The 24,452-nt window shown below is 36.5% G+C and overlaps 1 protein-coding gene across 1 annotated transcript in view; it reads left to right on the top strand.

The window, feature by feature from the left end:
• Positions 1-216: 216 nt before the first annotated feature.
• Positions 217-24,452, top strand: part of GPX3 (glutathione peroxidase 3) — a 142,684-nt gene continuing 118,448 nt past the window's right edge. The window contains exon 1 of the mRNA XM_053718677.1: positions 217-447. Within this exon, the coding sequence (XP_053574652.1) occupies positions 361-447 (87 nt within the window). The 5' untranslated portion in view covers positions 217-360. The remainder of the gene's footprint in view (positions 448-24,452) is intronic.

The following is a 24,452-nucleotide window of genomic DNA, read 5'->3' on the forward strand; positions in this document are numbered from 1 at the left end:
GTTAACTGGAGCTTAAACAATGTGTGACTAATACAATACCCCATTGTTCTTTTTTTAGTTTGGCAATGACTATGCTTTTTATGTGAAGCTCCAGATTACTATATTTCAACATCCGTTTTGTGATCCTTTGCTTTCTATCCATAACAGTGGGGATTATGGAGCTAAGGGTTAACAGTTTGCTCTTATCTGCTCTCTCCCCCTGATTGGCTGGATCTGGCTCAGCCTTGTGTATTTTACTAAGTGATCAGGGAATGTGACAGATTATTCCTGAGTGTTAGAGGAAGGTGTCAGATAACCAGCAGAGCTCTGCATTTCACTGCAACCCACAAGGGCACTGTGGTGGTACCAAGATCCCCCGAGATGGGGGTGAAATATGGAATGCTGTGGCTTCTGCCCTGCTACCTGTCTGCATTGATAAATGCCCAGAAGGATATTGACCAGAAATCGGTAAGAGAGACGTTACCCTCTCCTTGATGTATATTAGCTACTTTCTATCATCATTTATAAATAGAAAAATGTGATAATAGAATTTACAGCTTTTTTAATTTTTTTTATTTAATATGTCCACATAAGAAAAATAAACCATCTAATATGATAATTATTTTTATTCTTAAACAGTATTTGGTTAATTGCTTTGCACTAATCTGTGTTTTACTTAGCCTATAGCTTAAGGATATAAATGACATCACTGTATTAGATACTACCTATTATGTTGTTCTATGTACTGTATATACGCTTCTCTTTTAGCTGAACATTGTACAGTGAGTGACATCATCCCCCCCCCATAAAATTCATTATTTAAGCTTTTAAAAAGAGGAAATTTTAATCACTTGTATCTTGCAAAACCCGCTCTTTGTACCCTGATTCTGAATATATAAGAAATGTTTTTTATTTATTTTTAAAAATTGTAATTTAAACAGTTTTTTGATTTGTTACTAGTTATTTCATAAAATGCCTAAAAAGATTATAACAATAGGACCATACATAAATAAATAAATAGAATATAGTTAACCTGATGTTGCTAGAAAATAAGGCTTTCCTCCTCTAAACTATCAAGCACACCAGAATCTTGTTAAGCAGTTACTATGGCAGTGTGTGCTGATGCACATTTTATATGGATGTAAAAACGATGCGGTTACAAATACATCTGCACATTAAACACTAAGGGCCAGATTACGAGTGGAGCGCAAATTTTTGCGCGCAAGCGATTATTGGGGTTTTCGGGTTAGTTTGCGAACAGGTTAAATTGCGCTGGTATTACAAGTTGAAAGTAAACACAATCGCTGGCCCACAATTCAAGTTAATGCTCATTAGGTTAGAACGTCAAAAATACATTAAAAAGTGCGGCTAGTCATAACACCATCTAATAAACATTATTTTAAAGAAATAGTGCTATATATATATATATATATATATTCACAATAAGCACTCACTGGTCTGCAATCAGTTTAGTTAAAGCAATCTTTCTTTTTTAGTGACGTTTTGGGATATAACCTATCCCTTCTTATATATATTGTGTGTATTTATAATCCTATTTATTTACAAATACAACATATTCTATGTCAAGAACATTGAAATGCAAAATATTTTCATGTTGGATTAGTGCACCTGAGAATATGCCATATATTGTGTTTGCGCGCGATTTGGGTGTTTTTGTTTTTTTTCACTTTTTTTTCTGTCTTTATTGACATCTATGGGGGGATAGATTATCACGCGTGCGATATTCTAAGTTTGGCTTTTTGCACGCGTTGGGTTAACATGAGAGCTATAACTCTTTACTTTCAACTCGTAATGCCAACGCAACCCTACGTCCGCAAAAAGTTTACTTCTAGCGAAAGTGCTAAATAGTGCTCCACTCGTAATCTAAGCAAGTGAACCCTCTGTTTTACAGGGACTCAACGTTACATAGCAGTTTAATACATAGCCATAATTCAAATTTAGTAAGATTTCTTACATGGAAGAAATTAGAATAACTTGGCTTTATTTTGAAGCTGTGTTGAAATTGAAGTTGAGCCGGTTTGTATCTCACAAATCTGTAGCAATGATGACCCAGTGTGGAATTGATCTAAACTCCCAATAAAGATATCTTTTTGATCACTAATTTGCGAGCAAGTGTATTGTTATCCTCTCTTGATCGCAAAGGGGTTAAAAGGATAATCTAGACTGCTAATCAGTGGATTTCAATGTACAGAAGCATGATTCTGGTGAAATATACAACTGCTTGAGTTGTGGTGGGTGTGTGTTTTTTTTTTTTTTTTTTTCTCTGCATGGGCAAATGTTCATATCCCCCATGCACCGGCATTCAAACATTGATGATGATAGACACTACTTTAAAGAAGAATATGCACAGATACTGCTCTAAAAATCCAGTATAAATCCTTTTAAAAGCTCAGAAGCTCACAGTTTAGCACTGTTGATGAGGTTAGGCTGGAACACCTATTGGAAGGGGCTGAGAAAGCAGGAAGAGCAGACACTCCCCCCCCCCCCCCCACATATGAAAAAACCCATTACACAAACAGGAGAAAGCAGGCAATCTGTAGACTTCAGTGTACATCTGATACTTTGGGACGTGGTTAGGAGTCTGAAAATAAGCACAATGTTAATAAATAAGAAAAACTATACATTGTTGCAAAAACGCTCCCAGATAGACTATATAAATGGATCATCTACAAAACATTTATGCAAAAAAAGTGTACAATGTCCCTTTAATTGTTTCTTCAGAATGTCTCCATTCTCAGTGACATTTAAAATGGTTTCTCCCCATGTTCCAAGCGACTAACAAGAACTGGAGCAAATGCTTTGCTGTAGCAATTGGCAGCTAAACATTAAAAAAAAACAGCTAATATTACATTTACAGCCCAAGCTCCTGTTCTGTTGAGCAAAGGGCTTCACTATTTATTCACCGTATGATCACAACTGTTGCTGATCCTGCTAGTAACTATTTTAGTACAGGGTGCATTGTAAAGATTCTCCATTCCTGTATCCTGATCACAAACCCAGATGATTTTAATGATTCTCAAATAGCTTATTGTTTTGCCAGGTTTAAAAGACAAATATTTTGAGGTTTGTTTTATGTGTTTGAATGTCGTGTGAGCAAAACACCATCTGGTTTTATGTAATGTAGTCTAAAAAAACAAGCCACATACTTCTGGCTTCTAGAAGCAAACTGGTCTCAGCATTTTTGTTAAGCCATAGGGCTCCAATTATCAAGCAGCGTATGATGCTTCGGAGGCTCATAAGACCACTGCTTCTTAAAGGGACACTGAACCCCAATTTTTTTTTCATGATTCAGATAGAGCATGCAATTGTAAGCCACTTTCTAATTTACTCCTATTCATTTTTCTTCGTTTTCTTGCAATCTTTATTTGAAAAGGCATCTAAGCTCTTTTTTTTTTTTTAATTCAGAACTTTGGACAGCACTTTTTTTATTGGTGGATGAATTTATCCACCAATCAGCAAGAACAGTCCAGGTTGTTCAACAAAAATGGACCGGCATCTAAACTTACATTCTTGCATTTCAAATAAAGATACCAAGAGAATGAAGATTTGATAAGGGTAAATTAGAAAGTTGCTTAAAATGTCATGCTCTATCTTAATCACAAAAGAAAAAATTTGGGTTCAATGTCCCTTTAACCTGTCCATTGAATTCAACCCAATCCGATTGACAGCCCTTGCTAGCGGCTGATTGGCCACTAGTGAGCAGGGGGCGGCATTGCACAAGCATTGCTGGTGAAATGTTTGTGCAACGATAAATGCGGACAGCAGTTTTATTAGTGTCAGGTTACAAGCTAACTGTTTATGCCTTATGATTTTTATCCCTGCATATGTGCAGTTAAAGGGACACTGAAGTCACAAAAAATCTATGGACAAAAGCAAAAAACATACTAAAAATAAATATATTTACAAAGCCCTATCTGTTTCAAATACTTAATGTTTTGCAGCAAAGTGTTCTACAAATTTGTAACCCTTTCCAAACACACTCCATTGCTAGCTTTTAGCTTTGTCCAATCAGTGCTGACAACCCAGGTTGGAAGATAATGCCCGTTAGTCGATAAGCGCAAGATAGCCCAATGTCATTGAATACCATATGGGTAATTTCGGCTTCCCACAGTAAACAGGCATGCGCTATTTGTAGGATTAAAGTGTGCATGAGCAATACGCCGAAATCAGCTTTTAATTATATGCAAAAATTAGAGATACGATTGGTTAGTGCTTTGGGACATGTACTGCCCATATTGGAGGGCTGGATTACGTGTCATGATCAAATAATAAAACTTGTTTTTTTGCCGTTCGGCAGCTTTGTTTCACATTAACCCTTGTTGTTGGTGTCTTGCAAGAACATATTTAAAAGGAAATAATACTCCATAAATAAGCTGCTCTTTTCACTAATATGTATGGAGCTAACCCCTGAGGGGGAAAAAGTTATATATTTTTTTTTTTATTTTTTTTTTTATATATAGAATAGGAAAAACTTCAAGACTCAGAAAATTAAATATAATAATAATTTTCTATAAAGAAAAACTACATCTTGGAAATTACTATTTAAAAAGACTGGCAGATTTACTACACAAATTTATCTTTTTTATTTTTCCTTGGCTGCTAGGTTAAATGGGCATTAAAGCCGTGTGTGTGTGTGTTCAAAGTAATCGCTGCATTAGAAAAGTTCTGCATATAAAATATCATTTTGAAATCTTTATATAAGAATATATTTAAATTTATTTTAGTAAAATATTTTTGCAGACTACAGAGACATACCTTTTTTAAAATCTGCTTGAGTGCTGTTTCTTCTATGCTTTAGCCAATTAGGGACGGATATAAATGAACTCTTGCACATATACACCAATTAGAGTGCTGCATCTAGGAGGTTCAAGTCTTTTTAATTCCATGGAATACACTAATACACTCCAATCTTTCTGAGGGGTGTGGAAATAATACAATTTTCATAGTTGAATTACAGGTAAAGCATTTAGTGATCGTAAACTAGAAGTGCAATTTGTTTTATTCCGAATCAAAATTCAGACGAAAATCGGGTGATTTGGATGTATCTGAATCACCCTAGTAACGAAACTAAACTAATCCGAATTAATTTGTAACAAAAAAATCCAAATGAGTTCAGATTAATTTGTTTTATTCGAATGGCCGTGGCGCGATAGTCTGACTCTCTGGACTAATCCCAATTCCATTGCCGTTCCATATTTATTATTTAAAAAATATATATATACAGGTGGCCCTCAGTTTACGCTGGGGTTAGGTTCCAGAAGGAATGGTTCTAAATCGAAACCATTGTAAATTGAATCCCAGTTTATAATGTAAGTCAATGGGAAGTGAGGGAGATAGGTTCCAGGTCCCTCTCAAAATTGTCAGAAGTAACGCCTAATACATTATTTTTAAAGCTTTCAAATGAAGACTTTAAATGCTAAACAGCATTATAAACCTAATAAAATAATCGCATAACACAGACTTCACTTGCATTTTTCTGCAAACAGTTCTTTCTATGCATTCCAATCTGGACTGATTTATAGACAGGAAGATCTTGTTCCTTTGAAATTTGCTCAATAGCTCAGGTCTGGTTAAACTGATTAATTTCAGCTTGCTTGGCTTTGCTGCAACACAAGCGGACAGCTCCACCTACTGGCTATTTTAATAAATGCACTGCTTCTCAATGCTTTTCAATAGCAGTCACATGACTGGAAAAAAGGTTGTTATTCTGAAACGGTGTAAATTGAACCGTTGTAAAACAAGGGACACCTGTATAAGTAAGATGAACAGTGAAATTATTCCTTTTGTGTTGGTTGGAACCATCCAAATCAACGTAACTTAATGAATGAATCCAAACATACCGAATTTCCGAATGCATCTGAAACTAAATTTAGAAAATACCGAATTGTTACGAAACAAAATTTTCTAGCGTCTATCATAAACACCTTGAGATTTTTATATATCATGTTTAGTTATAAATAATAAAACAACTTTGCAATATATTTTCATTATTTATTTTGCTCCCTTATGTAAATTAACTCTGAAAATAGAGTATTTTCTAACTCTCAGACCTTGAAATGCACCCTGCTGGCTTCTGAAGGCTATCTCTGATAGAGAGATCTATCTCTCTCTATCTCCTGCAAAACAATTTACTACAGGCTAAAGCCTAGATTGGCTCCTCCAAATAAGGCAGATAGTGGGTGGAGTTTGGCTATTGAAAATCAGCTTTTTCTTTTATGATTCAAATAGAGCATGCAATTTAAAAAATAAATAGAAAGGAATATGAGATGTTAATTAAACCTCAAATTGTTTTTAATACCTGCAGTACTGTAATGTATCCCAATATCGCTGCCCAGATGTTGTATAGAACCCTTTTTGGAAAAGTATTCAGCTTCTGGTTTAGCATTTTTATGCTAGATGTAATGAAGATAAATCTAAAGGGACGTTCTATTACAAAGTTACATAACTGCTCAAAGACCAATTGGGTCTCTGTCTTTTCTGCTCTTGTGTAATAGTCATTCATATCTCTTGGCAACACAGGGGAGATACGTCTGTTAATAAGTCATTTAGTAAGAATTGCTAACTATCTTGTGGACAATTCTCGTGTGCCATCCAACACTATACAAAAAATGGTGAAAAACCGAACCGTTTGTACCGGTATGTTAAACAGGATACACAAAATTAATGTTTTTGTTAAAGGGACAGGAAACCCCCTTTTTCTTTCATGATTTAGATAAAACACACTATTGTAAATAACTTTCCAATTTACTTCTATTGTCAAATTTACTTAATTCTCGTGTTATCCTTTGCTGAAGGATCATCTGCACTACTGGCAGCTAGAGGAAATCATCTAGTTAGCCAATCAGCAGCTAGCTCCCACCAGTGTAGGGTATGTGCGTATTTTTTTTCAACAAGGATACCAAGAGAACAAAACGCATTTGAAAATAAAAGTGAATTTAAAAGTGTATTAAAATTATATGCTCTATCTGAATCATGCAAGTTTAATTTTGACTTTCCTAACCCTTTAATTTCTTGAGATGTTTGCTTTGCCAGAAGCACATACCCAGGTAGGCTCAGGAATATGCATGTATCTTGGCAGTGGTGTTTGCAATAATGAATGTGTTTTACACCTAGTGCTCAAGACACGTGCACACTCCTGAGTCTTCCACAGTATGCTGTCTTGGAATAGAGCAATGTTTACCAAAGATAAAGAAGTAAATTTGATAATAGAAAGTACATCCCTCCACAGGTGAAATAGTCAGCTGATTAGTAAACCTGGTTACTTTACCTGCTCTCGCCCAAGCTAATCGTGAAAATCTGGCCTGTTGGGGAGGCGTAAGAACAGATTTGAAAACTAGTGCTCAAAAGGGACATTTTAAGAAAAGAAAAAAAATCACTATGGCCCCCATTTATGAAGCTACGCAAGGAGCTTTGCGTCCACTTTGCAACCTCAGCGGTTGTGGATGATGTTAAACAACCCAGACTCTGTTGGTTTTATGAAAGCAGGAGGAGGGGCTATAAATGTTTGCTTGCGGAATGTTAAATTCCGGCAGCTGATGTTTCGTTGGAGGCCCTGAAGGGGTGAGGATAGGTTCCTTGTCTGGGAACCTTGTCCACAAGGACTTTAATAGGGGTCTATGTGTCAGTGCAGGTGGAGGGTCACTTTTAAAGGGATGGTCTACTCCAGAATTTGTTTTGTTTAAAAAGATAGATAATCCCTTTATTACCCATTTCCCCGTTTAGCATAACTAACACTGTTATATTTATATATGTTTTACCTCTGTGATTACCTTGTATCTAATCCTCTGCACAATGTTATGAATATGGCACACATGAACTAGTGCCATTTAGCTGTAAACAAAAGTGTGCAAATGCATTGACATAACAGGCGGCCTTCAAGGGCTTAGAAATTAGTATATGAGCTTACCTAGGTTTAGCTTTCAACAAAGAATACCAAAGGAACAAAGCAAATTTGATGATAAAAGTAAATTGGAAAGTTGTTTAAAATTGCATGCCCTATCTGAATCATTAGTTTGATTTTGACTAGACTGTCCCTTAAGTCAGGAGGTGGATGGGGAGGTGAGGTTTTATAAAAGAGCATACATTACCTTTTTGCCTGAGCAAAACCACATGGAGAAACTCCTGCATTTTGGGTTTTATCACCAATATTTCTGAAGTGATTGCCCAGATGTATGGCTCTATTAATAGTGGCTAAAGGGTACTTCCTGCCAGGATTGCCAGATGTGAGTGGCGCTCCGGTAGTAACGTTTTATGTGAGTGGGACTTGGTTAAGTTAAAATTATGTTTAAGGTCACTTTAAAATTAATGTTAAGTGACACTTTTTTTTTTGTATTGTTTGAAGTGTAAATCTAAATGCTTAGGAGCATGCACGTATCTTAGTATTTGCATTGTTTGCAACTTTGTATAATATTGCTATAAACCCTGCAAACACTGCTACCAGATGGTTAAAGACACATGCACTCTCTTGAACTCAACTAATTCAACAATAAATAGCAAAAACAAAAAGCTAAATTGCTGATATTGTAAATTTGTTTAAAATATCATGCTCTATCCAGTCCATTTAAGGTTCCATTATAGTGAGAAAATGACATGCTCTACTTCTTTAGAGCATGTAATTGTATTAATAATTACTATCAACCCTATATGTTAACCCCCGAAAAAGATGTTAAAGGGATAGTAAAGTCCAAATTAAACATCCATGATTCAGATAGGGCATGTGATTTTAAACAACTTTCTAATTTACTTTTATCATCAAACTTGTTTTGTTCTCTTGTTGTTCTTAGTTAAAGGCTAATACTAGGTAGGCTCATATGCTAATTTGAATGCATTTGACAGTTTCTCACACCTAGAGGGCATTAGTTCATGTGTTTCATATAGATAACTGTGCTCATGCACGGGAAGTTATTTAAGAGTTAGCACTAATGCAAGTCTGTCAAAAGATCTGAGATAAGGAGGCAGTCAGTAGACTTGTGCAGCTTCGAAAAATTTGGTTCGGAATTTCGGTAAGTGTTAAGTGGGATGTACAATACTAGTGTAATACACGGCCATCCGAATCTACCGAATAAATTCGAATCGATTTGGATTTATTCGGCACTACCGCAATTCGGAAATTCAAATTGATCCGAATCTCCGAATTCGACAAATTTTGTCCGAATTTCGATTCGGATTGAATCGCACATGTCTAGCAGTCAGCAGATGCTTAGATACAAGGTAATTACAGAGGTAAAAGTATATTTCTATAACAGTGTTGGTTATGCAAAACTGGGGAATGGTAAATAAAGGGATTATCTATCTTTTTAAACAATAACATTTTTGGTGTTTACTATCCCTTTTAAACATAGTAAAAGTACTTCTCAAGACCAACAGCAGGCTAGTAGCATAACCCAGCTGTGCAAATCACGATGCTTATTGGCTCAGGGGCATTATTCGCTTGGGAGCAGCATTTGAGGAGGTTAAACACACATAGCATCACAGGCTCACTAGTGATACAATTACATGCCCTGATGAATTATAGCATGGCACTTTTTTCCTTCTATTGACCCTTTTTAAGTTTAATTTTGACTTTTACTGTCCCTTTAATAAATAGCCCCACAGGATTTCTTGTGTGTGTGTGCTTGTTTTTATTTCCAAAACATATTGCCATGTGGTTGTCACAGATTTAAGAACGCTGACAACTGGTTAATTAATATAATAGTTGTATTGATTGAGGATACCTTGAAATGCAGACAGGTAGTATCAGGTTCTTGAGTACCCATAACATAATATAGTAAAGTGATAGATGCGTATACCCCGTCCTCGGTGTCAATCTGGAGTGTTCATGCACTAGCGAGCAAGGTACCTTTAAGGAAAAAGGCAAGTTTGCCTGACAGCGGCTGCAGTGTGTGGTAGATGTGGCCGCAAGTGATCAGCTGTCCATATCTGTTAAACATGCTGCAGGTGCCGCGTCCAAGCTCCTCCTATTGGTGACGTCAGAGAGGCACGGCAGGTGAGGGTAGGTACACACATGAAACAGGGGAATGCATCAAAGAAACATTGCTGGGAACCGAGCTGGTGCTCGTTACGGGGTTCTGGTCCTCTGGGCTAGCTCAGCCATTAACGTATACAAGGAAAAAAAAAAAAGGACTCACAGGAACTGATGACCAACGTGGTTTATTCAAACAGCTAAGGTGAAGCACTATTCAGTGTACAAGACAGGTGCAAGGGATCTGACGTGTTTCACGCATGCTCAAATGCGCTTCATCAGAGGTTATATATATTATATCGCTCATAACCAAGCCAGTGTACCTAATTTTATATGGTACATGGACATTGCAATCCATGTGCATTCCAATTTTGGCTGCAGTTTTGAATAGAAGCATTTCTGTAATATACACGTATTGGCAAAATTGCTTCTAGTAAAAGCTATTGCTGTTTAAAAAGTGTATTTAAGCATGCTAAGTGCACCAACATCTCAACTTGTTAATTGCTGACATGATACAAGGCCCACTTGTGCTCTGAGCAGCTGCAGTATTTAAAATGCTGGTGCACTGAGAATATCTAGCTATGCTTCACATGCACGTGCAGCGGAAAATGCTTACACTAAAACAGTGATAACTTTTACTAGAAGCATTTTTGCCTATACAAGTATATTGCAAACATAATTCTATTGAATGAAGATGTGCTTTTAAATTGTGACTGGAATGTACACTTATGCAGTGCTGGCTTGTTGATCCATCAGACAGAACAAGCTAATGACCTCAGGCTTCATAAGGGGTACAATGTTTGCATAAGTCAGAAGATCTAAATTTTAAAAGCGCATTAGAAATTTCATTAAGGAGATACTTAAGAAAAAAAGGCCAATGATTGAGACTCGAACACCCATCTATGAATATATATTTAAATATTGTGCCCTCAAAACAGGAGAAACACATTAAGATCTGTATTTGCACTGATCAGTGTGTTCCACTTTCACAATAATAAATCAGTCTCTAAAAATTGCCAAATGCGGCTTGCGTCCACCATCTTCGACATTTGTTTCCTCACAAATTTGACAAATCTACATGCCTATACTACTTTATTATGAAATAATACACTTTTTAAAGGGACATTTTGAAGCAATTTTTGTTGTTGACATTTTAACCTTTTAACTATATTAGTAATATTTGTATTTTATAACAGTGAGCAATCAGTCCTTAGGGACCAAATGCACACTAACCCGAGCCTCCTATTAACATCAAAATGTTTTTGCTTATTTCTCCCACAAAAATGGTTTAACCCCTTCCTTCCGTTTACTTATTTGTTACTTAGATCTGTTATGTAAAAAAAAAAAAAATTGAACTCACGTGATTGTTAATGCAGGTATTGGGGGGGGAGCGGAGTGCCCCAATATTGCCTCCTAGACACATTCTCTTTGTTGTTCACCATCAAATATATTTTTTTTTAAAAAGTGGTGTGTGTGTTTTTTTTTGTTTGTGTTTTTTTTCTATAACTGTTTGGCTTCCAAAAAAAATCTCAGAATTTCTTATTTTTATATCCCTCACTACCTTATCCTGACATTAAAAAAAACGGCAGTAAAACTGCATTTAACATAAATAGTGATTTGCTTGGGAGCCCCTACCTAGAAAATAATAAAGCTTTGTTAAACCATTTTCATTTACCTATAACTCTCAAGCTTCTGTAAGTGCATGTCGGTGCAGTTTTAATTGTGCGTAGGTGCAGGGACCACTTAACCCAGACCTTGTATTAACATTGTGTTTAAAAAAGACTTCGAACTAGATGGACTCTTTGTTCCAGAGATGAATATAGAATATATCTACCTGCTGATCTTATATAGGGATTAGCTGTACCAGGAACTTGCCAGTGGATGAACAGACAACATTGTTTAAAACATTCTGCGAAATTCATTAATATTCATAGAAACATAGATATTGACGGCAGATAAGAGCCATAGGCCCAGCAAGTCTGCCCCACCTTACCTAACAGTATAAACTTATCTAGTTCGTAGGATAGCCCTATGCTTGTCCCATGCATTTTTAAAGTCCCCCACAGTGTTTGTTGCTACTACCTCTTGAGGAAGTTTATTCCATAAATCAATCCCTCTTTCTGTAAAGAAGTGCTTCCTCAAATTACTCCTGAATCTACTACCCTTTAGCTTGAGCTCATGACCCCTTGTTCTTGAATTTTCCATTTTATGTAAAATACCCACAGCCTCAGTTTTACTAAACCCTTTAATGTACTTGAAAGTTGCTATCATATCACCTCTTTCCCTTCTCTCCTCTAAGCTATACATATTTAGGTCATTGAGCCTATCCTGGTAAGTTTTATTTTTTAGACCATGTACCATTTTGGTAGCCCTCCTTTGCACAGATTCAAGTTTGTTAATATCCTTCTGAAGATATGGCCTCCAGAACTGCACACAATACTCAAGATGAGGCCTAACTAATGATCTATAAAGTGGCATAAGAACCTTACTATTTCTGCTGCAAATACCTCTACCAATACATCCAAGCATTCTGCTAGCCTTACTCGCTGCCTTACTACATTGTTTACTAAGTTTTAAATCATCTGAAATAATAATTCCCAAGTCCTGTTCCTCGTCTGTAACAGTCAGTAAAGTGTCATTGAGTCTGTAATTAACATTTGGATTTTTCTTCCCTAAATGCATTATTTTACACTTTGCTGTGTTAAACTTTAGATCCCAGTCGTTTGTCCAATCCTCCAATTGTTGTATATCACTTCTCATTTTGTCTACCCCCCCTGGAACATCCACTCTGTTGCAAATTTTTGTATCATCTGCAAAGAGACATACTTTCCCCTGTAGCCCTTTGCTGATATCGCAGATAAATATGTTAAACAAAACAGGCCCCAGAACTGACCCCTGAAGAACACCACTAGTAACAGCCCCCTCTGCTGAATGAACTCCATTTACTAAGACACTTTGTTTTCTGTCCTTAAGCCAGCATTCCACCCAGTTCACAATTTTTGACAAACAAATACAGGAGGAATTGGGAGCCCTGTTCCCGTGGGAATTTATAATCTAAATGGGTAGGAGGGTGAGAAACAGGAGGTGTGTGTGTGTGTGTGTGTGTATGTATGTATGTATGTATGTATGTATATATATATATATATATATATATATATATATATATATATATATATATATATATATATATATATATTTTTTTTTTTTTCTCACTAACATAAAGACAAATAAAACATATGGGTTAATATTATTTACTAAAAATAAAATTTGCACATGTACTGTATCTTTTTTGGTCTAGCAGATTATGTTTTATGTTGCGTAATAATTACATATTGATATTTGCTCAAGAAACGGAATTCAAATTTACTTTAAGATTTTAATCCATAAGGCCCTTAAGTTCTATGCAAACACATTTTTAAATATAAATGTAAGATAAAGTAAATACACATTTCTCTTTTCTCTCAAACTCTGTTGCCCAGAGATACAAGGCTGTCACATTGACATTTAGTAAACGTGTACAGAAAAAGCAAAGGAATAGGGTAAAATGAAAACCTTTCCGTTCTAAAGCCATTTTTAGTATTTTTGCACTTATGGCATGACATTTTTTTACTTATTTTTTTTTAATATTGTTCAATGTATTTTCTAAAATTAAATATAAATCTTCTAGTTTCACATTTTGCAGAAATTATGACTTACTAAAGGCTCAGATGATGCTTAGCATTTTTTAGCAATAAGTATTTTTTTAATTAAGGTATGTACATTGTTTTTTAGACATACTATTGTACACTTAATAGACTACAGTATAGTGTAAATATAACTTTTATATCCATTAGGAAACCAAAAAATTAGTGTGACTCACTTTATTGCTATAGTCGCTTTATTGCGGTGGTCTGGAACCAAACCTGCAATATCAGAGGGTCTATCGCAAAGTTGGCACATTGTATTTACAGAATGTACATTCCTATTGCAGCACGTACAAACATTTTGGGCTATGTGCTAAAACTAATATCTAAAGGGATATTATGTATCCATGAAAGTGCAAGGATATGGTATTCCTCTAGGGCTGTAGCGACCGATCCCATTAGTGCTTAGAGTAGACTGTTACTTCTGAGAGGGTAAAGGGGGCAGAGAAAGAGAGATTGGAGTGGAGAAGAAGGTAGAGTTAAAGGGACAGTCAACCCAAAAATTACAGTAACTTATTTAGATTAGTTAAATAACAATCTTTACAGTAAACTGTAGCCAAATTTCCATCTAAATAAACTTTGGCAGAAAATAAACTTACTAGATCGCATCTTGCAGTTTTGAAATGGCCGCCTGACCCCTCCTTCTCTGACGTCTTCCAAAAGCTTGCACTAGTACAGGAGCCTTTTCTCGAGTCTAGTAGTCTCGTCCCTGCGCGCTCCTGCAATTTCAGCTAACAGCTGTTCATACCCGGCACTCACTGCCTCTCATCCATGTTGTTGTGCGCTGTGTGTTACAGAGACTGAGAGGCAGTGAGTGCCGGGCAGGCAGAGATATGATGGTCTGTGCTTTAGTTAATACTCTAATGAGATTAGAGAGAAATTTTTTATTGTATTTCCCTACACAGTAGTGATGATCAAATACACAGGCACAGATCCCCTCAGCTAGAAGTTGAGAAATTATTTTCCTGGGTTTACTTTTAATAAAAATATATTGGCTAATAGGGGTGAGGGCAGTGGGGAAAAGGCACAAATGTTCCTGGGTGCGTGTCCCCTACACTGCTAGAAAGTTTTTGCGGGGAGTCGGGACCCTGGGACTCCTCATCATCTTCCAGTGGAGGAGGAAGAGGCTTATTTAGATTCACATACTCCGCTCCTCTTGGCAGCAAGAAGATTCCCCCTCCCCGCCCCCTGAAGACTGCAGGGAAAGACCTACGGACACATACCCAGGCTGAGGATCCTTGCTCCCGCTGCCCACTATCAGCTTTTACACCCCCAACCCACAGGCATCACGGCACAGCATTAGCTCTACTATCCAGGAAATGTGCGCACATTAATAATTAACTGCAGTGACCGGTTTTCCTGGATAGTAGAGCTAATGCTGCAGAGCAGTGTAGCACCGTTTAAACTTCCCGCACACACCAGGCCCCGCCCGACACTGCTCATAGACACTCAGATTAGCCGACAGCGACGTATTTTCAGTCTCCTACACTTAGATTCTAAGTGACAGGCAGATGTTAGCTAGACACTGACTGCAGAGGTAGCTCTTGACACCGCAAGTACAATCAGCGCTATTATGCTATATGCACAAGCGGATACACCATTCACACAGAATGTGCAACCTAACTCCTTATGCAAAGCTCAACTATAGGAGACTGCCATAACTTTGACCGATCCTGAGCACTTGTGCAATATTACTGTGCATTACCCTAACTGGCCTACCAAACAAATGGGCTCTTCTCCTTATGCTCAGTAAGTTGTGCGCTGCAGAGTGCTATTGCAGTATGGTGTGCGCGTGTATGTGCACGGTAATATTGCAGTATGGTGTGCGTGTGCATGGTAATATTGCAGTATAGTGTGTGTGTGTGCACGGTAATATTGCAGTCAGGTAGATTGTGGTGCAATTGACAGCAAGCAAAACATTGATGTTGAGAGTGTGGTATAACCCAGCAAAAACCACACCCTTAGGGGGCGCCTCCAAACACAAATGACAAAAAATAGTAGTGTGAAAGGAAAAAGAGAAAATGGATATACAACTCTATAAGCACTATAGCTACCAAACAATGTCCATAGGAGATATGTGGAAAACAAGTTCCAAATATGTACAATAGTCCAAAAAAGTGTGGCAGCTCTCGGTTGTAGGATGGTCTTCCTATGATGTTAGATAACTGAAAAAAGAAAAAACAGAGACGCCGACATGGCCTAGTAATGCAAAGATAAGTGGCTCCAATAAACACAAATCCAGATGTATACTCACAAGAGCAGTGCATCCTGTGGTGCTATTGATGCAGGCCAGAGCCTCGCAGTGGTCCAGCTCACTGTGGGATTGAAGTGGATACCCAGAATATGTCCCTGAGGGGATTGATAGTAGATATCAAGATCCAATGCACCTCCCAGGTGAAAAATCAACTTCAAGATCTCCTGCAAAAAGGTCTAGATATGGGCATCATGACAAAATCAGAAAGAGACTATTGTCTCCCAAAATACCCCAGTAAGGCCTTTTATTACCACCTGCCCAAAGTCCACAAGGACCCCCTGAAACCTCAAGGGAGACCGATTATAGCAGGGATTGGTAGCCTCAGACTCTTTATCAGCCTACATTGACCAATTTCTTAAATTTGTAATCTCTTTACCTTCCTATATAAGACTCCTCTGATCTATTGACCAAACTAAATGATTGCACTTTGGATGAACATTGCTGGTGCGTGACCTGCGATGTTGGAGCATTATACTACAACATCCAACATGAGTTGGGGACCAGAGCAGTGCGGTCCTATCTTGTGCAAGATCAATACATGCCATCATCACAAGTGGATTTTCTTATTGATCTCATTAGTTTTATATTAACACACAATTACTTTCTATATCAGAGTAAATATTATCTGCACATCAAGGGAACGGCCATGGGCACCAGGTTCGCTCCAAGCTTTGCTAACCTGTTTATGGGTAGCTTCGAAAAGACTTATATTTATAACTCTCAGTTTGCAGCGAGCCTGGTGTTCTATGGCCCTTACATTGACAATCTCCTCTTTATCTTTAAAGGATCTAAAGAAGATATTTCTTCATTTATTGATCACCTTAATAACAATTTTGGAATCTCTTTTACACATAACATTCAACAGGACCAAATTGAATTTCTAGATCTGGTTTTGGGCAAAACCTCAGATGGTCGGGTTTCATCGAAAAACCTTTTTCAAGACTGTCGATTGTAACAGTTTCATTCACTACCAAATGTCCTAATGTCCCTTACGGACAATTTAGGAGAATTAGGAGGAACTGTTCCTCAATTGAAGATTATGATGCACAAGCATTGGAAATAGATTTCTTGAGAAGGGTTATCCCCTGGACCTTATTACCCGTGAGATCAAAAGAGTAAGAGATGAGGATAGGTCTAATTACTTTAAGAAAAAAAATTAAAGATCAAGGTGTGTTCAAAGAATTAAATCCCCCTTTGTTTATTACCTACCAGACTCAATTCAAATCCTCTTGAAGTGAACAAAATCCTTCACAAGCATTGGTCTATCCTTACCAATGATCCGGTCTTGAAGGGAATTTTGGGTGATAAACCAAAAGTTGTTTATAGGAGAGCACCCACTCTGAAAACGGCTTTAGCCCCCAGTAAAATTGTCATACAAATATTCCAATAGAAAGATTCCAATACCTAACCTTATGGGCTGTAACAATCAGAAGAATATGATCTCTAAATGTTATAAGAAACGGTGTGGGATGTGTAGTTTCATTTCCCATAGAACTTCCACCTTTACATCTTTTGCGACAGGTGAAATCTTTAAGATTAAAAGACACATGACATGTGAAACCTCCTTTGTAATTTACTTATTAAATTGCCGTTGTGGGGTCCAATATGTGGGCCGTACCTGCCGTAAGGTCAAGAAAAGATGGGGTGAACACTCTTACAATATCAAAAAACTTTCCAAATCCCATAGTGTATCTAGACACTGTCGGCATTACCATAGGACCCAGAAGAACCCTATGAGTATACTACCAATTGAAATGGTCTCTAGACTTAATAGGGATGCTTTTGTCACCCTTAGGAGGAGAGAATCCTTCTGGATCAAGCAGTTGGGAACCCTCCAACCTAGAGGGCAAAACGAGAATATGGACATGGCATCATTTTGATGTGACAAGTCCTGGTACTATCAGCACTTTGGAATATTGATGCCATCCTTTTGGCATGTGTCTCTGAATCACATGGGGTGTGAGACATCCTTTTATTTTCTCACTATTCTCTTGTATTCGCTATTTTGAAGAATACCTGGAGATGGTAACGTCAAATATTACTTAATCCATCAGTTCATATTAGATTAGGAAATGTTAATAAATTCTTCTGCATCTTTAACACTATCCTTCTATTATCATTACACAATTGTTTAAATATTGACCATTAAATAATGATCACGATCAGCTAGCTCACACTGATTAGCTAGCTCACACTGTATTTACTATATGAACACTTTCATTTTTTCTTTTTAGTTAACACACTTTTACCTCTATTCACAATACACATTATTTTATAATTTCATGACTGCTCACTGGCAGTATCTTAATAATGATGCTGCAATAGGGTGAGACAAACTATCTCGCACTATTTGAATCAGAATCCATTAGTTCATATGAGATTAGGAAATGTTAATACATTCCTCTGCATCTTTAACACTTTCTTTCCATTATTGTTACACAATTGTTCAAATATTGACCACTAAATAATTATCACGATCAGCTAGCTCACACTGCATATTTATTTTATGAACATTCTCTTCTTTTCTTTTTATTCAACACACTTTTACTTTCATTCACTATACACATATTATTTAACAATTTCACGACTGCTTACCGGCAGTCTATTAATCATGATGCTGTAATAGGCGGAGACCAACTATCTGACACTATCTGATTATTGGATTATCCATGTCTTTATTGTCTCATATGTACACAGCATAACGTGAGCCCACTTTGAACATTATGTGTTTTATATTTAGTATATTTTTATCACATTTAGCCTCTTTATTTAGTTGCACAAATTACTGAATATATCCCCACGATGACTGAGAGTAACACTTAGGGAGAGGCCCATGTACGATTAATCTATTGGGCACCTATATCAATACATGCCTGTCAAGTGTTATGTGGGGGCGGATTCCTTCCATGACAACAGCACACAAGGTTCTGATTGGTGGATGGTTGTCCGCCCATCCACATACGACCTATGAGAGGAGCTCATTACCTAGAGCATAACCATATCATCAGGTTTGTTCTGATGGCTACTTAATATATTAGTTGAAATAAATAGAGCCATTGTATCGTATTTTAATATCAAATAAATAAAAAAAGTTATATAACATCTATTGCTACATAGCTATCAATACAGGGCCAATAATAATACATATGAAAAAAACGTGCAGTCACTGCACTATTCATAATCAAGCAGCTGGGCTGCACACATACCAGCATCTCCCCACAGAGCCTGTCATTTGCAAGCTGAAAAGCAAGGTCAGTGTTATAGTTTGTTTGGTCTCATCATGCTTTGGATCTCTATTAGGATTTTTTTACTATGTTTTTAAATATATTTTATTTATTCATTGTTTTTTTTTAAATTGTTTTATTTATAATCCAAGTCACTGTCCAAAAACAATATCAACCATTTTGAAAACATGGCATAATCAAAAGATACAATAAATTTGACAACATAGTACTATGTTCATTTATACATGTAGTTAAATTTAGGCTAATCATCACATTAATGAACACAAACATTTTATTTTCCTACAATGCTTGGAGTTTTTGATTTTCAGTATAACCCCCCCCCTTGTTCCCCCCCCCCCCATGCGAAGAGAAAACATAACAAAAAAAACAAAAAACAAAAAAAACAAAAAAACAAAAAAAAAATAAAAAAAAATTTACCATCACTTTCTTCCTCCTGAAGCTTTACCAGTTCCCTAATAGAACAATTTCTGTATTTCTAAAGGGGAAGATTATATAATCTATTTCTGCAGCCGGAAAGATTTTTAAGAAGGCAGCCCATTTATCAAAGAACCTTTTAATGTCTTGTTCATTATTTATATCCGCGTTTCTCTGGTCTAAAATGCATTGTTTTTTCATGCAGTTTTTAATTTCAGTAATGCTTGGCATTGCATGACTTTTCCACTTCTTACAGATTAAATACCTGGTAGCAAGAATAGCGGAGATTATTATTTTTTCATCAGTTTGCTTACCAGGCTCTTCCTTAAGGCAGAGTATTATCTGATATATTGTCAAAGAGACATAGCCTATCTTAAGCACCATTTTTAGTCAGTATTCGAGCCTAGCCCAGAGATTTTTAATCTTTGGACAATACCAAAACATATGTATTAAATCAGCTGCCTGATACGAACATTTAGGACATTTATTAAACCCTACATTCACACATTTGAAACCTCTCTCGGGGGTAAAATATGCCCCATGAAGGAGCTTAACATGTGCCTCCCTCCAAGTTGCAGAGAGCGTTACTTGTGCAATTTTTTTAATTGACAATTGAATAGTTTTAGACTCAATATTACTCTGAGGGATTGCTGTATTCCAGTAGAGGGCAATCTTTGCCAGTACCGGTTCTCCTTTATTTGTACCCAGAAGGTGATAACATGGTGCAATTGACATATGACCATTTCTTGTTAGAGCAAGCCAATCATCGAGTTTACCTAGTCCCCATTCCCAACCAGCTTTCTTAACTAGGTCCTGTGCAAAATGCCTTAATTGCAAATACGCAAAGAAGTCTTTATTGGGCAAATCAAAATCTCTTTTTAATTCCTGGAATGTTTTGATATATTTTCTCTCTTTATCAATTATTTGGTATACCTTGGTTAACCCCCGATTATGCCATTTCCTAAAGACTTCGGAATGCAATCCTGATTGAAAAATAGGGTTACCTATTATAGGCAAAAGACAGGTAGCACTATTATTAATTGAAAGAAAGGTTACTATCTTGTGCCAAGCTTTAAGTGGGTTAAGAATTGTTTTAAATCGTTTAATTTCTGAGGGGATTTCTTTAGGTACTAAGTGTATTAATGCAGATAGAGAATATGGGTAGCAGACACTGGTCTCGAGATAATTATTCAAGACATAGTTATTAGATGAGATCCAGTCTGTTACGACACGAGCCAGAAAGGAGAGGTTATATAGCCTTATGTCTGGTAAGGCAAGACCACCATCCTTTCTTGGTATTGAAAGTTTCATAAGAGATATCTTTGACCTCTTATTCTGCCATAAGAACTGTATAAGTGAAGTATTGATTGAACGTATATCCTTACCTAATAGAATTATTGGTGTATTTTGAAGTATATATAAAAGTTTTGGAAGAAGAGCCATTTTAAAAAGGGCAATCCTTCCAGAAAGTGATATTGGGAGATTTTGCCATAACAAAAGCTTTTCTTTGATCATTTTTACTACTGGGGGTATATTCAATGTATAGAGATCTACGGACCTTGTCGGAATATGAATCCCTAGATATTTAAAAGAATCTTTTACTTGGCGAAAAGGAGTTTTTAATATTGAAGTTTTATTTTTCCTGAGCCACACTATCTCTGATTTTGTCATATTTACTTTGTATCCAGAGAATGTACCAAATTGTTTCAAGATCTGAAAAAGTTTTGGTAAGTTCAGTTTGGTGTTAGCCAAATAAAGCAGCAGATCATCAGCATACAGACCGATTTTTATTTCGCAGTTACGAATTTTTATACCATCCAAATGATGGCGTATTTTAATTGCCAGAGGTTCAATGGAAATATTAAATAAGAGCGGGGAAAGAGGACAGCCCTGCCTTGTTCCTCTACCTAACAAGATAGAGGGGGAAATGTTGTTATTCACTATCAATCTTGTAGATGGGTGTTTATATAGATTTTCGATAAATTCAAGAAAATTACCTCTGATGCCAAATTGTCTTAACGATGTTTTGATATGTTCGTAAAATATTGAATCAAAGGCTTTTTCAGCATCTAAGGAAATAATAGCAAGGTCAGGTATGTCCTCCCCCCCGCTAGTTAAATTAGATAGTACCTCAAAATATTCTGTCACCAATAGGGCTTCCCTAATTTTTGAGGCTGAGTTGCGGTTATTTAGAAAACCTGCTTGATCAGTATGTATAATTTCTGAGAGGGGTCTTTGAAGTCTAGATGCTAGAATTGCAGTAAGAATTTTGTAATCTGAATTTAACAGTGCAATTGGTCTGTAGGATTCCTTGTATTCAGGGTTTTTTCCGCCTTTTAATATCAAAGTTGTGTAAGAATTGGTAAATGAAGAGGGGATCATTTTACCACTAATAAAGAAGCTGTTAAAGAGCGTGCAAAGATGTGGGGTGGCTTCACCAATCAGGATCTTATAGAATTCACTAGGCAAGCCATCTGGACCTGCTGCTTTATTTGAGGCAAGCATGGATATTACTTTCTCTATTTCTTCTATGGAAATAGGGACATTGAGGCTATCAGCCATTTCTGATGTGACAGTAGGATACGTGATTTCTCTCCAAAAGTCATCAGATGTATGCGTATCACTTGTTTTAAATGAATATAATTCCTGGTAATATTCATTAAATGCAGCTAGTATGTCTTCGGCTTTAGAAAGCTGAAGACCTTTATTATACAATTTGTCTATGATTGGTTGTTTTTTCTCATTTTTTATTAATTTGGCCAGCATCTTACCTGATTTATTACCATATTTATATAGCTTAGCCTGCATTTTTAATTCCTTTTGAGTTTCTTGCAGTAAAACAAAAGTATCCCTTTCATTTTTTGCTTTAACGTATTTTGCCCAATTTAAGGGGGTTTTGTCAAGCAGATAATGATTATAAGTGTTAGTTAAACATTGGCATGATTCTCTTTCTCTAGATCGAATTTTCTTATGCAGGGCTGAGCTATATGAAATTATTTCGCCTCTCATTACTGCTTTTGCAGTGTCCCAAAATACTTCAGGGCGGTTTAAATAGTCTTTATTAAAATGTACAAATTCCTTATATCTATTTATAAGCCAGTTCTTGAATTTTACCTCAGTCGTCAGATAATAGGGAAAAAAGAAACGTGTTGCAGCAGAATACAAATGTGAAAGCTGAAACTCAAGTACAATCGGTGCATGATCTGAAAGAAATATTGGTCCTATATCTGTTTTTACCCCTCTCATCACCATACGTTCATCAATTAGAAAAATGTCGATTCTGGAGAGCGTCTTATGCGCCTTGGAAAGACAGGTAAAATTTTGAGTAGAAGGATTTTGCTGTCTCCAGATATCCCGCAGTGCTAAGTTCTGCATTATTTTTTTAAACATCTTACCCTCTAGATTATCTTTTTTTTGTTTTAACTGTTTGACATTATGTCTTAGCCTATCGATCGGGCATTGTGGTGCCATATTGTAATCTCCTCCCATAATTAAAGAGCCTTCCGTGAAGGATAATAATTTGGTCTGCAAAGTGTTCCAAAATTTTGGATCAAATACATTAGGGCCGTATGTATTACATAATGTATACATCTTCTGGGCAATCTTTATTTTCAGTAGTACATATCTCCCCCCGATGTCAGCCTCAAAATGTGTGACTTCGGTATCAATTTTCTTTCCTATTAGAATTGCTACCCCCCTTTTCCTCTTAACACTAGGTGCAAAATAGATTTCTTTTACCCATGTTGATTTAAGTTTTAAAGATTCTTCAGCTGATAAATGGGTTTCTTGAATAAAACCTATGTCAGTCTGGATCTTTCGCAGGTGATTAAGGATTGCTTTTCTCTTTATAGGGGTAGATATACCACCTACATTCCAAGATACTATTTTACAATTTTTATTCAGCATATTCATTTATACATTAAGAAGGGAGAAAGAGAAGAGAGAAAGAGAAAAAAAAAAATAAAAATAAATAAATAAAATAAATAAATAAAAAAAAATAAAAAAATAATAATAATAATAATAATAATAAAAAAAAATAATAATAATAATAATAATTTAAAATTAGACACCTAAATTTTCTCCGCACAGGTGGGGGTTGGGTCCTAGGACTCACGTCTAGAAGAGACACGGTCTTTCCCATAAGCAAAAACCTATAGCTTACACTCAGTCTAATAATCAGATATTCAATATTGCTGTTATTAAGCTTAGGAACCCAGTGTGTTATAGAAGCTCTCAGCCAGTTGAGCTTCTTCAAAGAAGTGTGTGACTTCCCCAACTTTAACCTTTAATTTGTAGGGGTACATTATGGTTGCCTGGTACCCTTTTTGTATCAATTTGGAACAAATAGGAGCAAGCTCCCTTCTCCTTGCTGCAGTGTCAGCGGAGAAATCTTGAAACATAAGGATTGTAGCGTCTCCAGCCTTAACAGGCTGTTGTGTGCGATAATGCTGGAATAAGGTAAGTTTGTCTTGAAAATTTAATATTCTAGCGATAACAGGCCTAGTTCTATCTTTATTGCCTGAGCGAGGTAGACCAAGTCTGTGCGCTCTCTCCACTGGGATGGGATATAGGGTAGATGGCATCTTTAAAATTGTAGGCAAGGTTTCTGATATAAAATTAACAAGATTGTCATATTGTTGTTCTTCCGGAAGGCCTATAATTCTTATATTATTTCTTCTAGAACGATTTTCTAGATCTTCTAATCTGTTTTGAATTTTCTGTACGTTATTATTTATACCTTCTAGATTAGAACTATGCGTTATTGTTAGATCTTCCAGGTCCGAAACTCTTTGTTCGGCTTCCTGCAGCCTATTGGAGAATTGACGAACCTCTTGTGTCAGAGAAAGAAAATCTTGTTTGATTTCAGCTCTAAGAGCCTCAAATTTAGGAGAGAG

This window comes from Bombina bombina, chromosome 6 (genome assembly GCF_027579735.1).
Source record: "Bombina bombina isolate aBomBom1 chromosome 6, aBomBom1.pri, whole genome shotgun sequence".
NCBI lineage: Eukaryota > Metazoa > Chordata > Amphibia > Anura > Bombinatoridae > Bombina > Bombina bombina.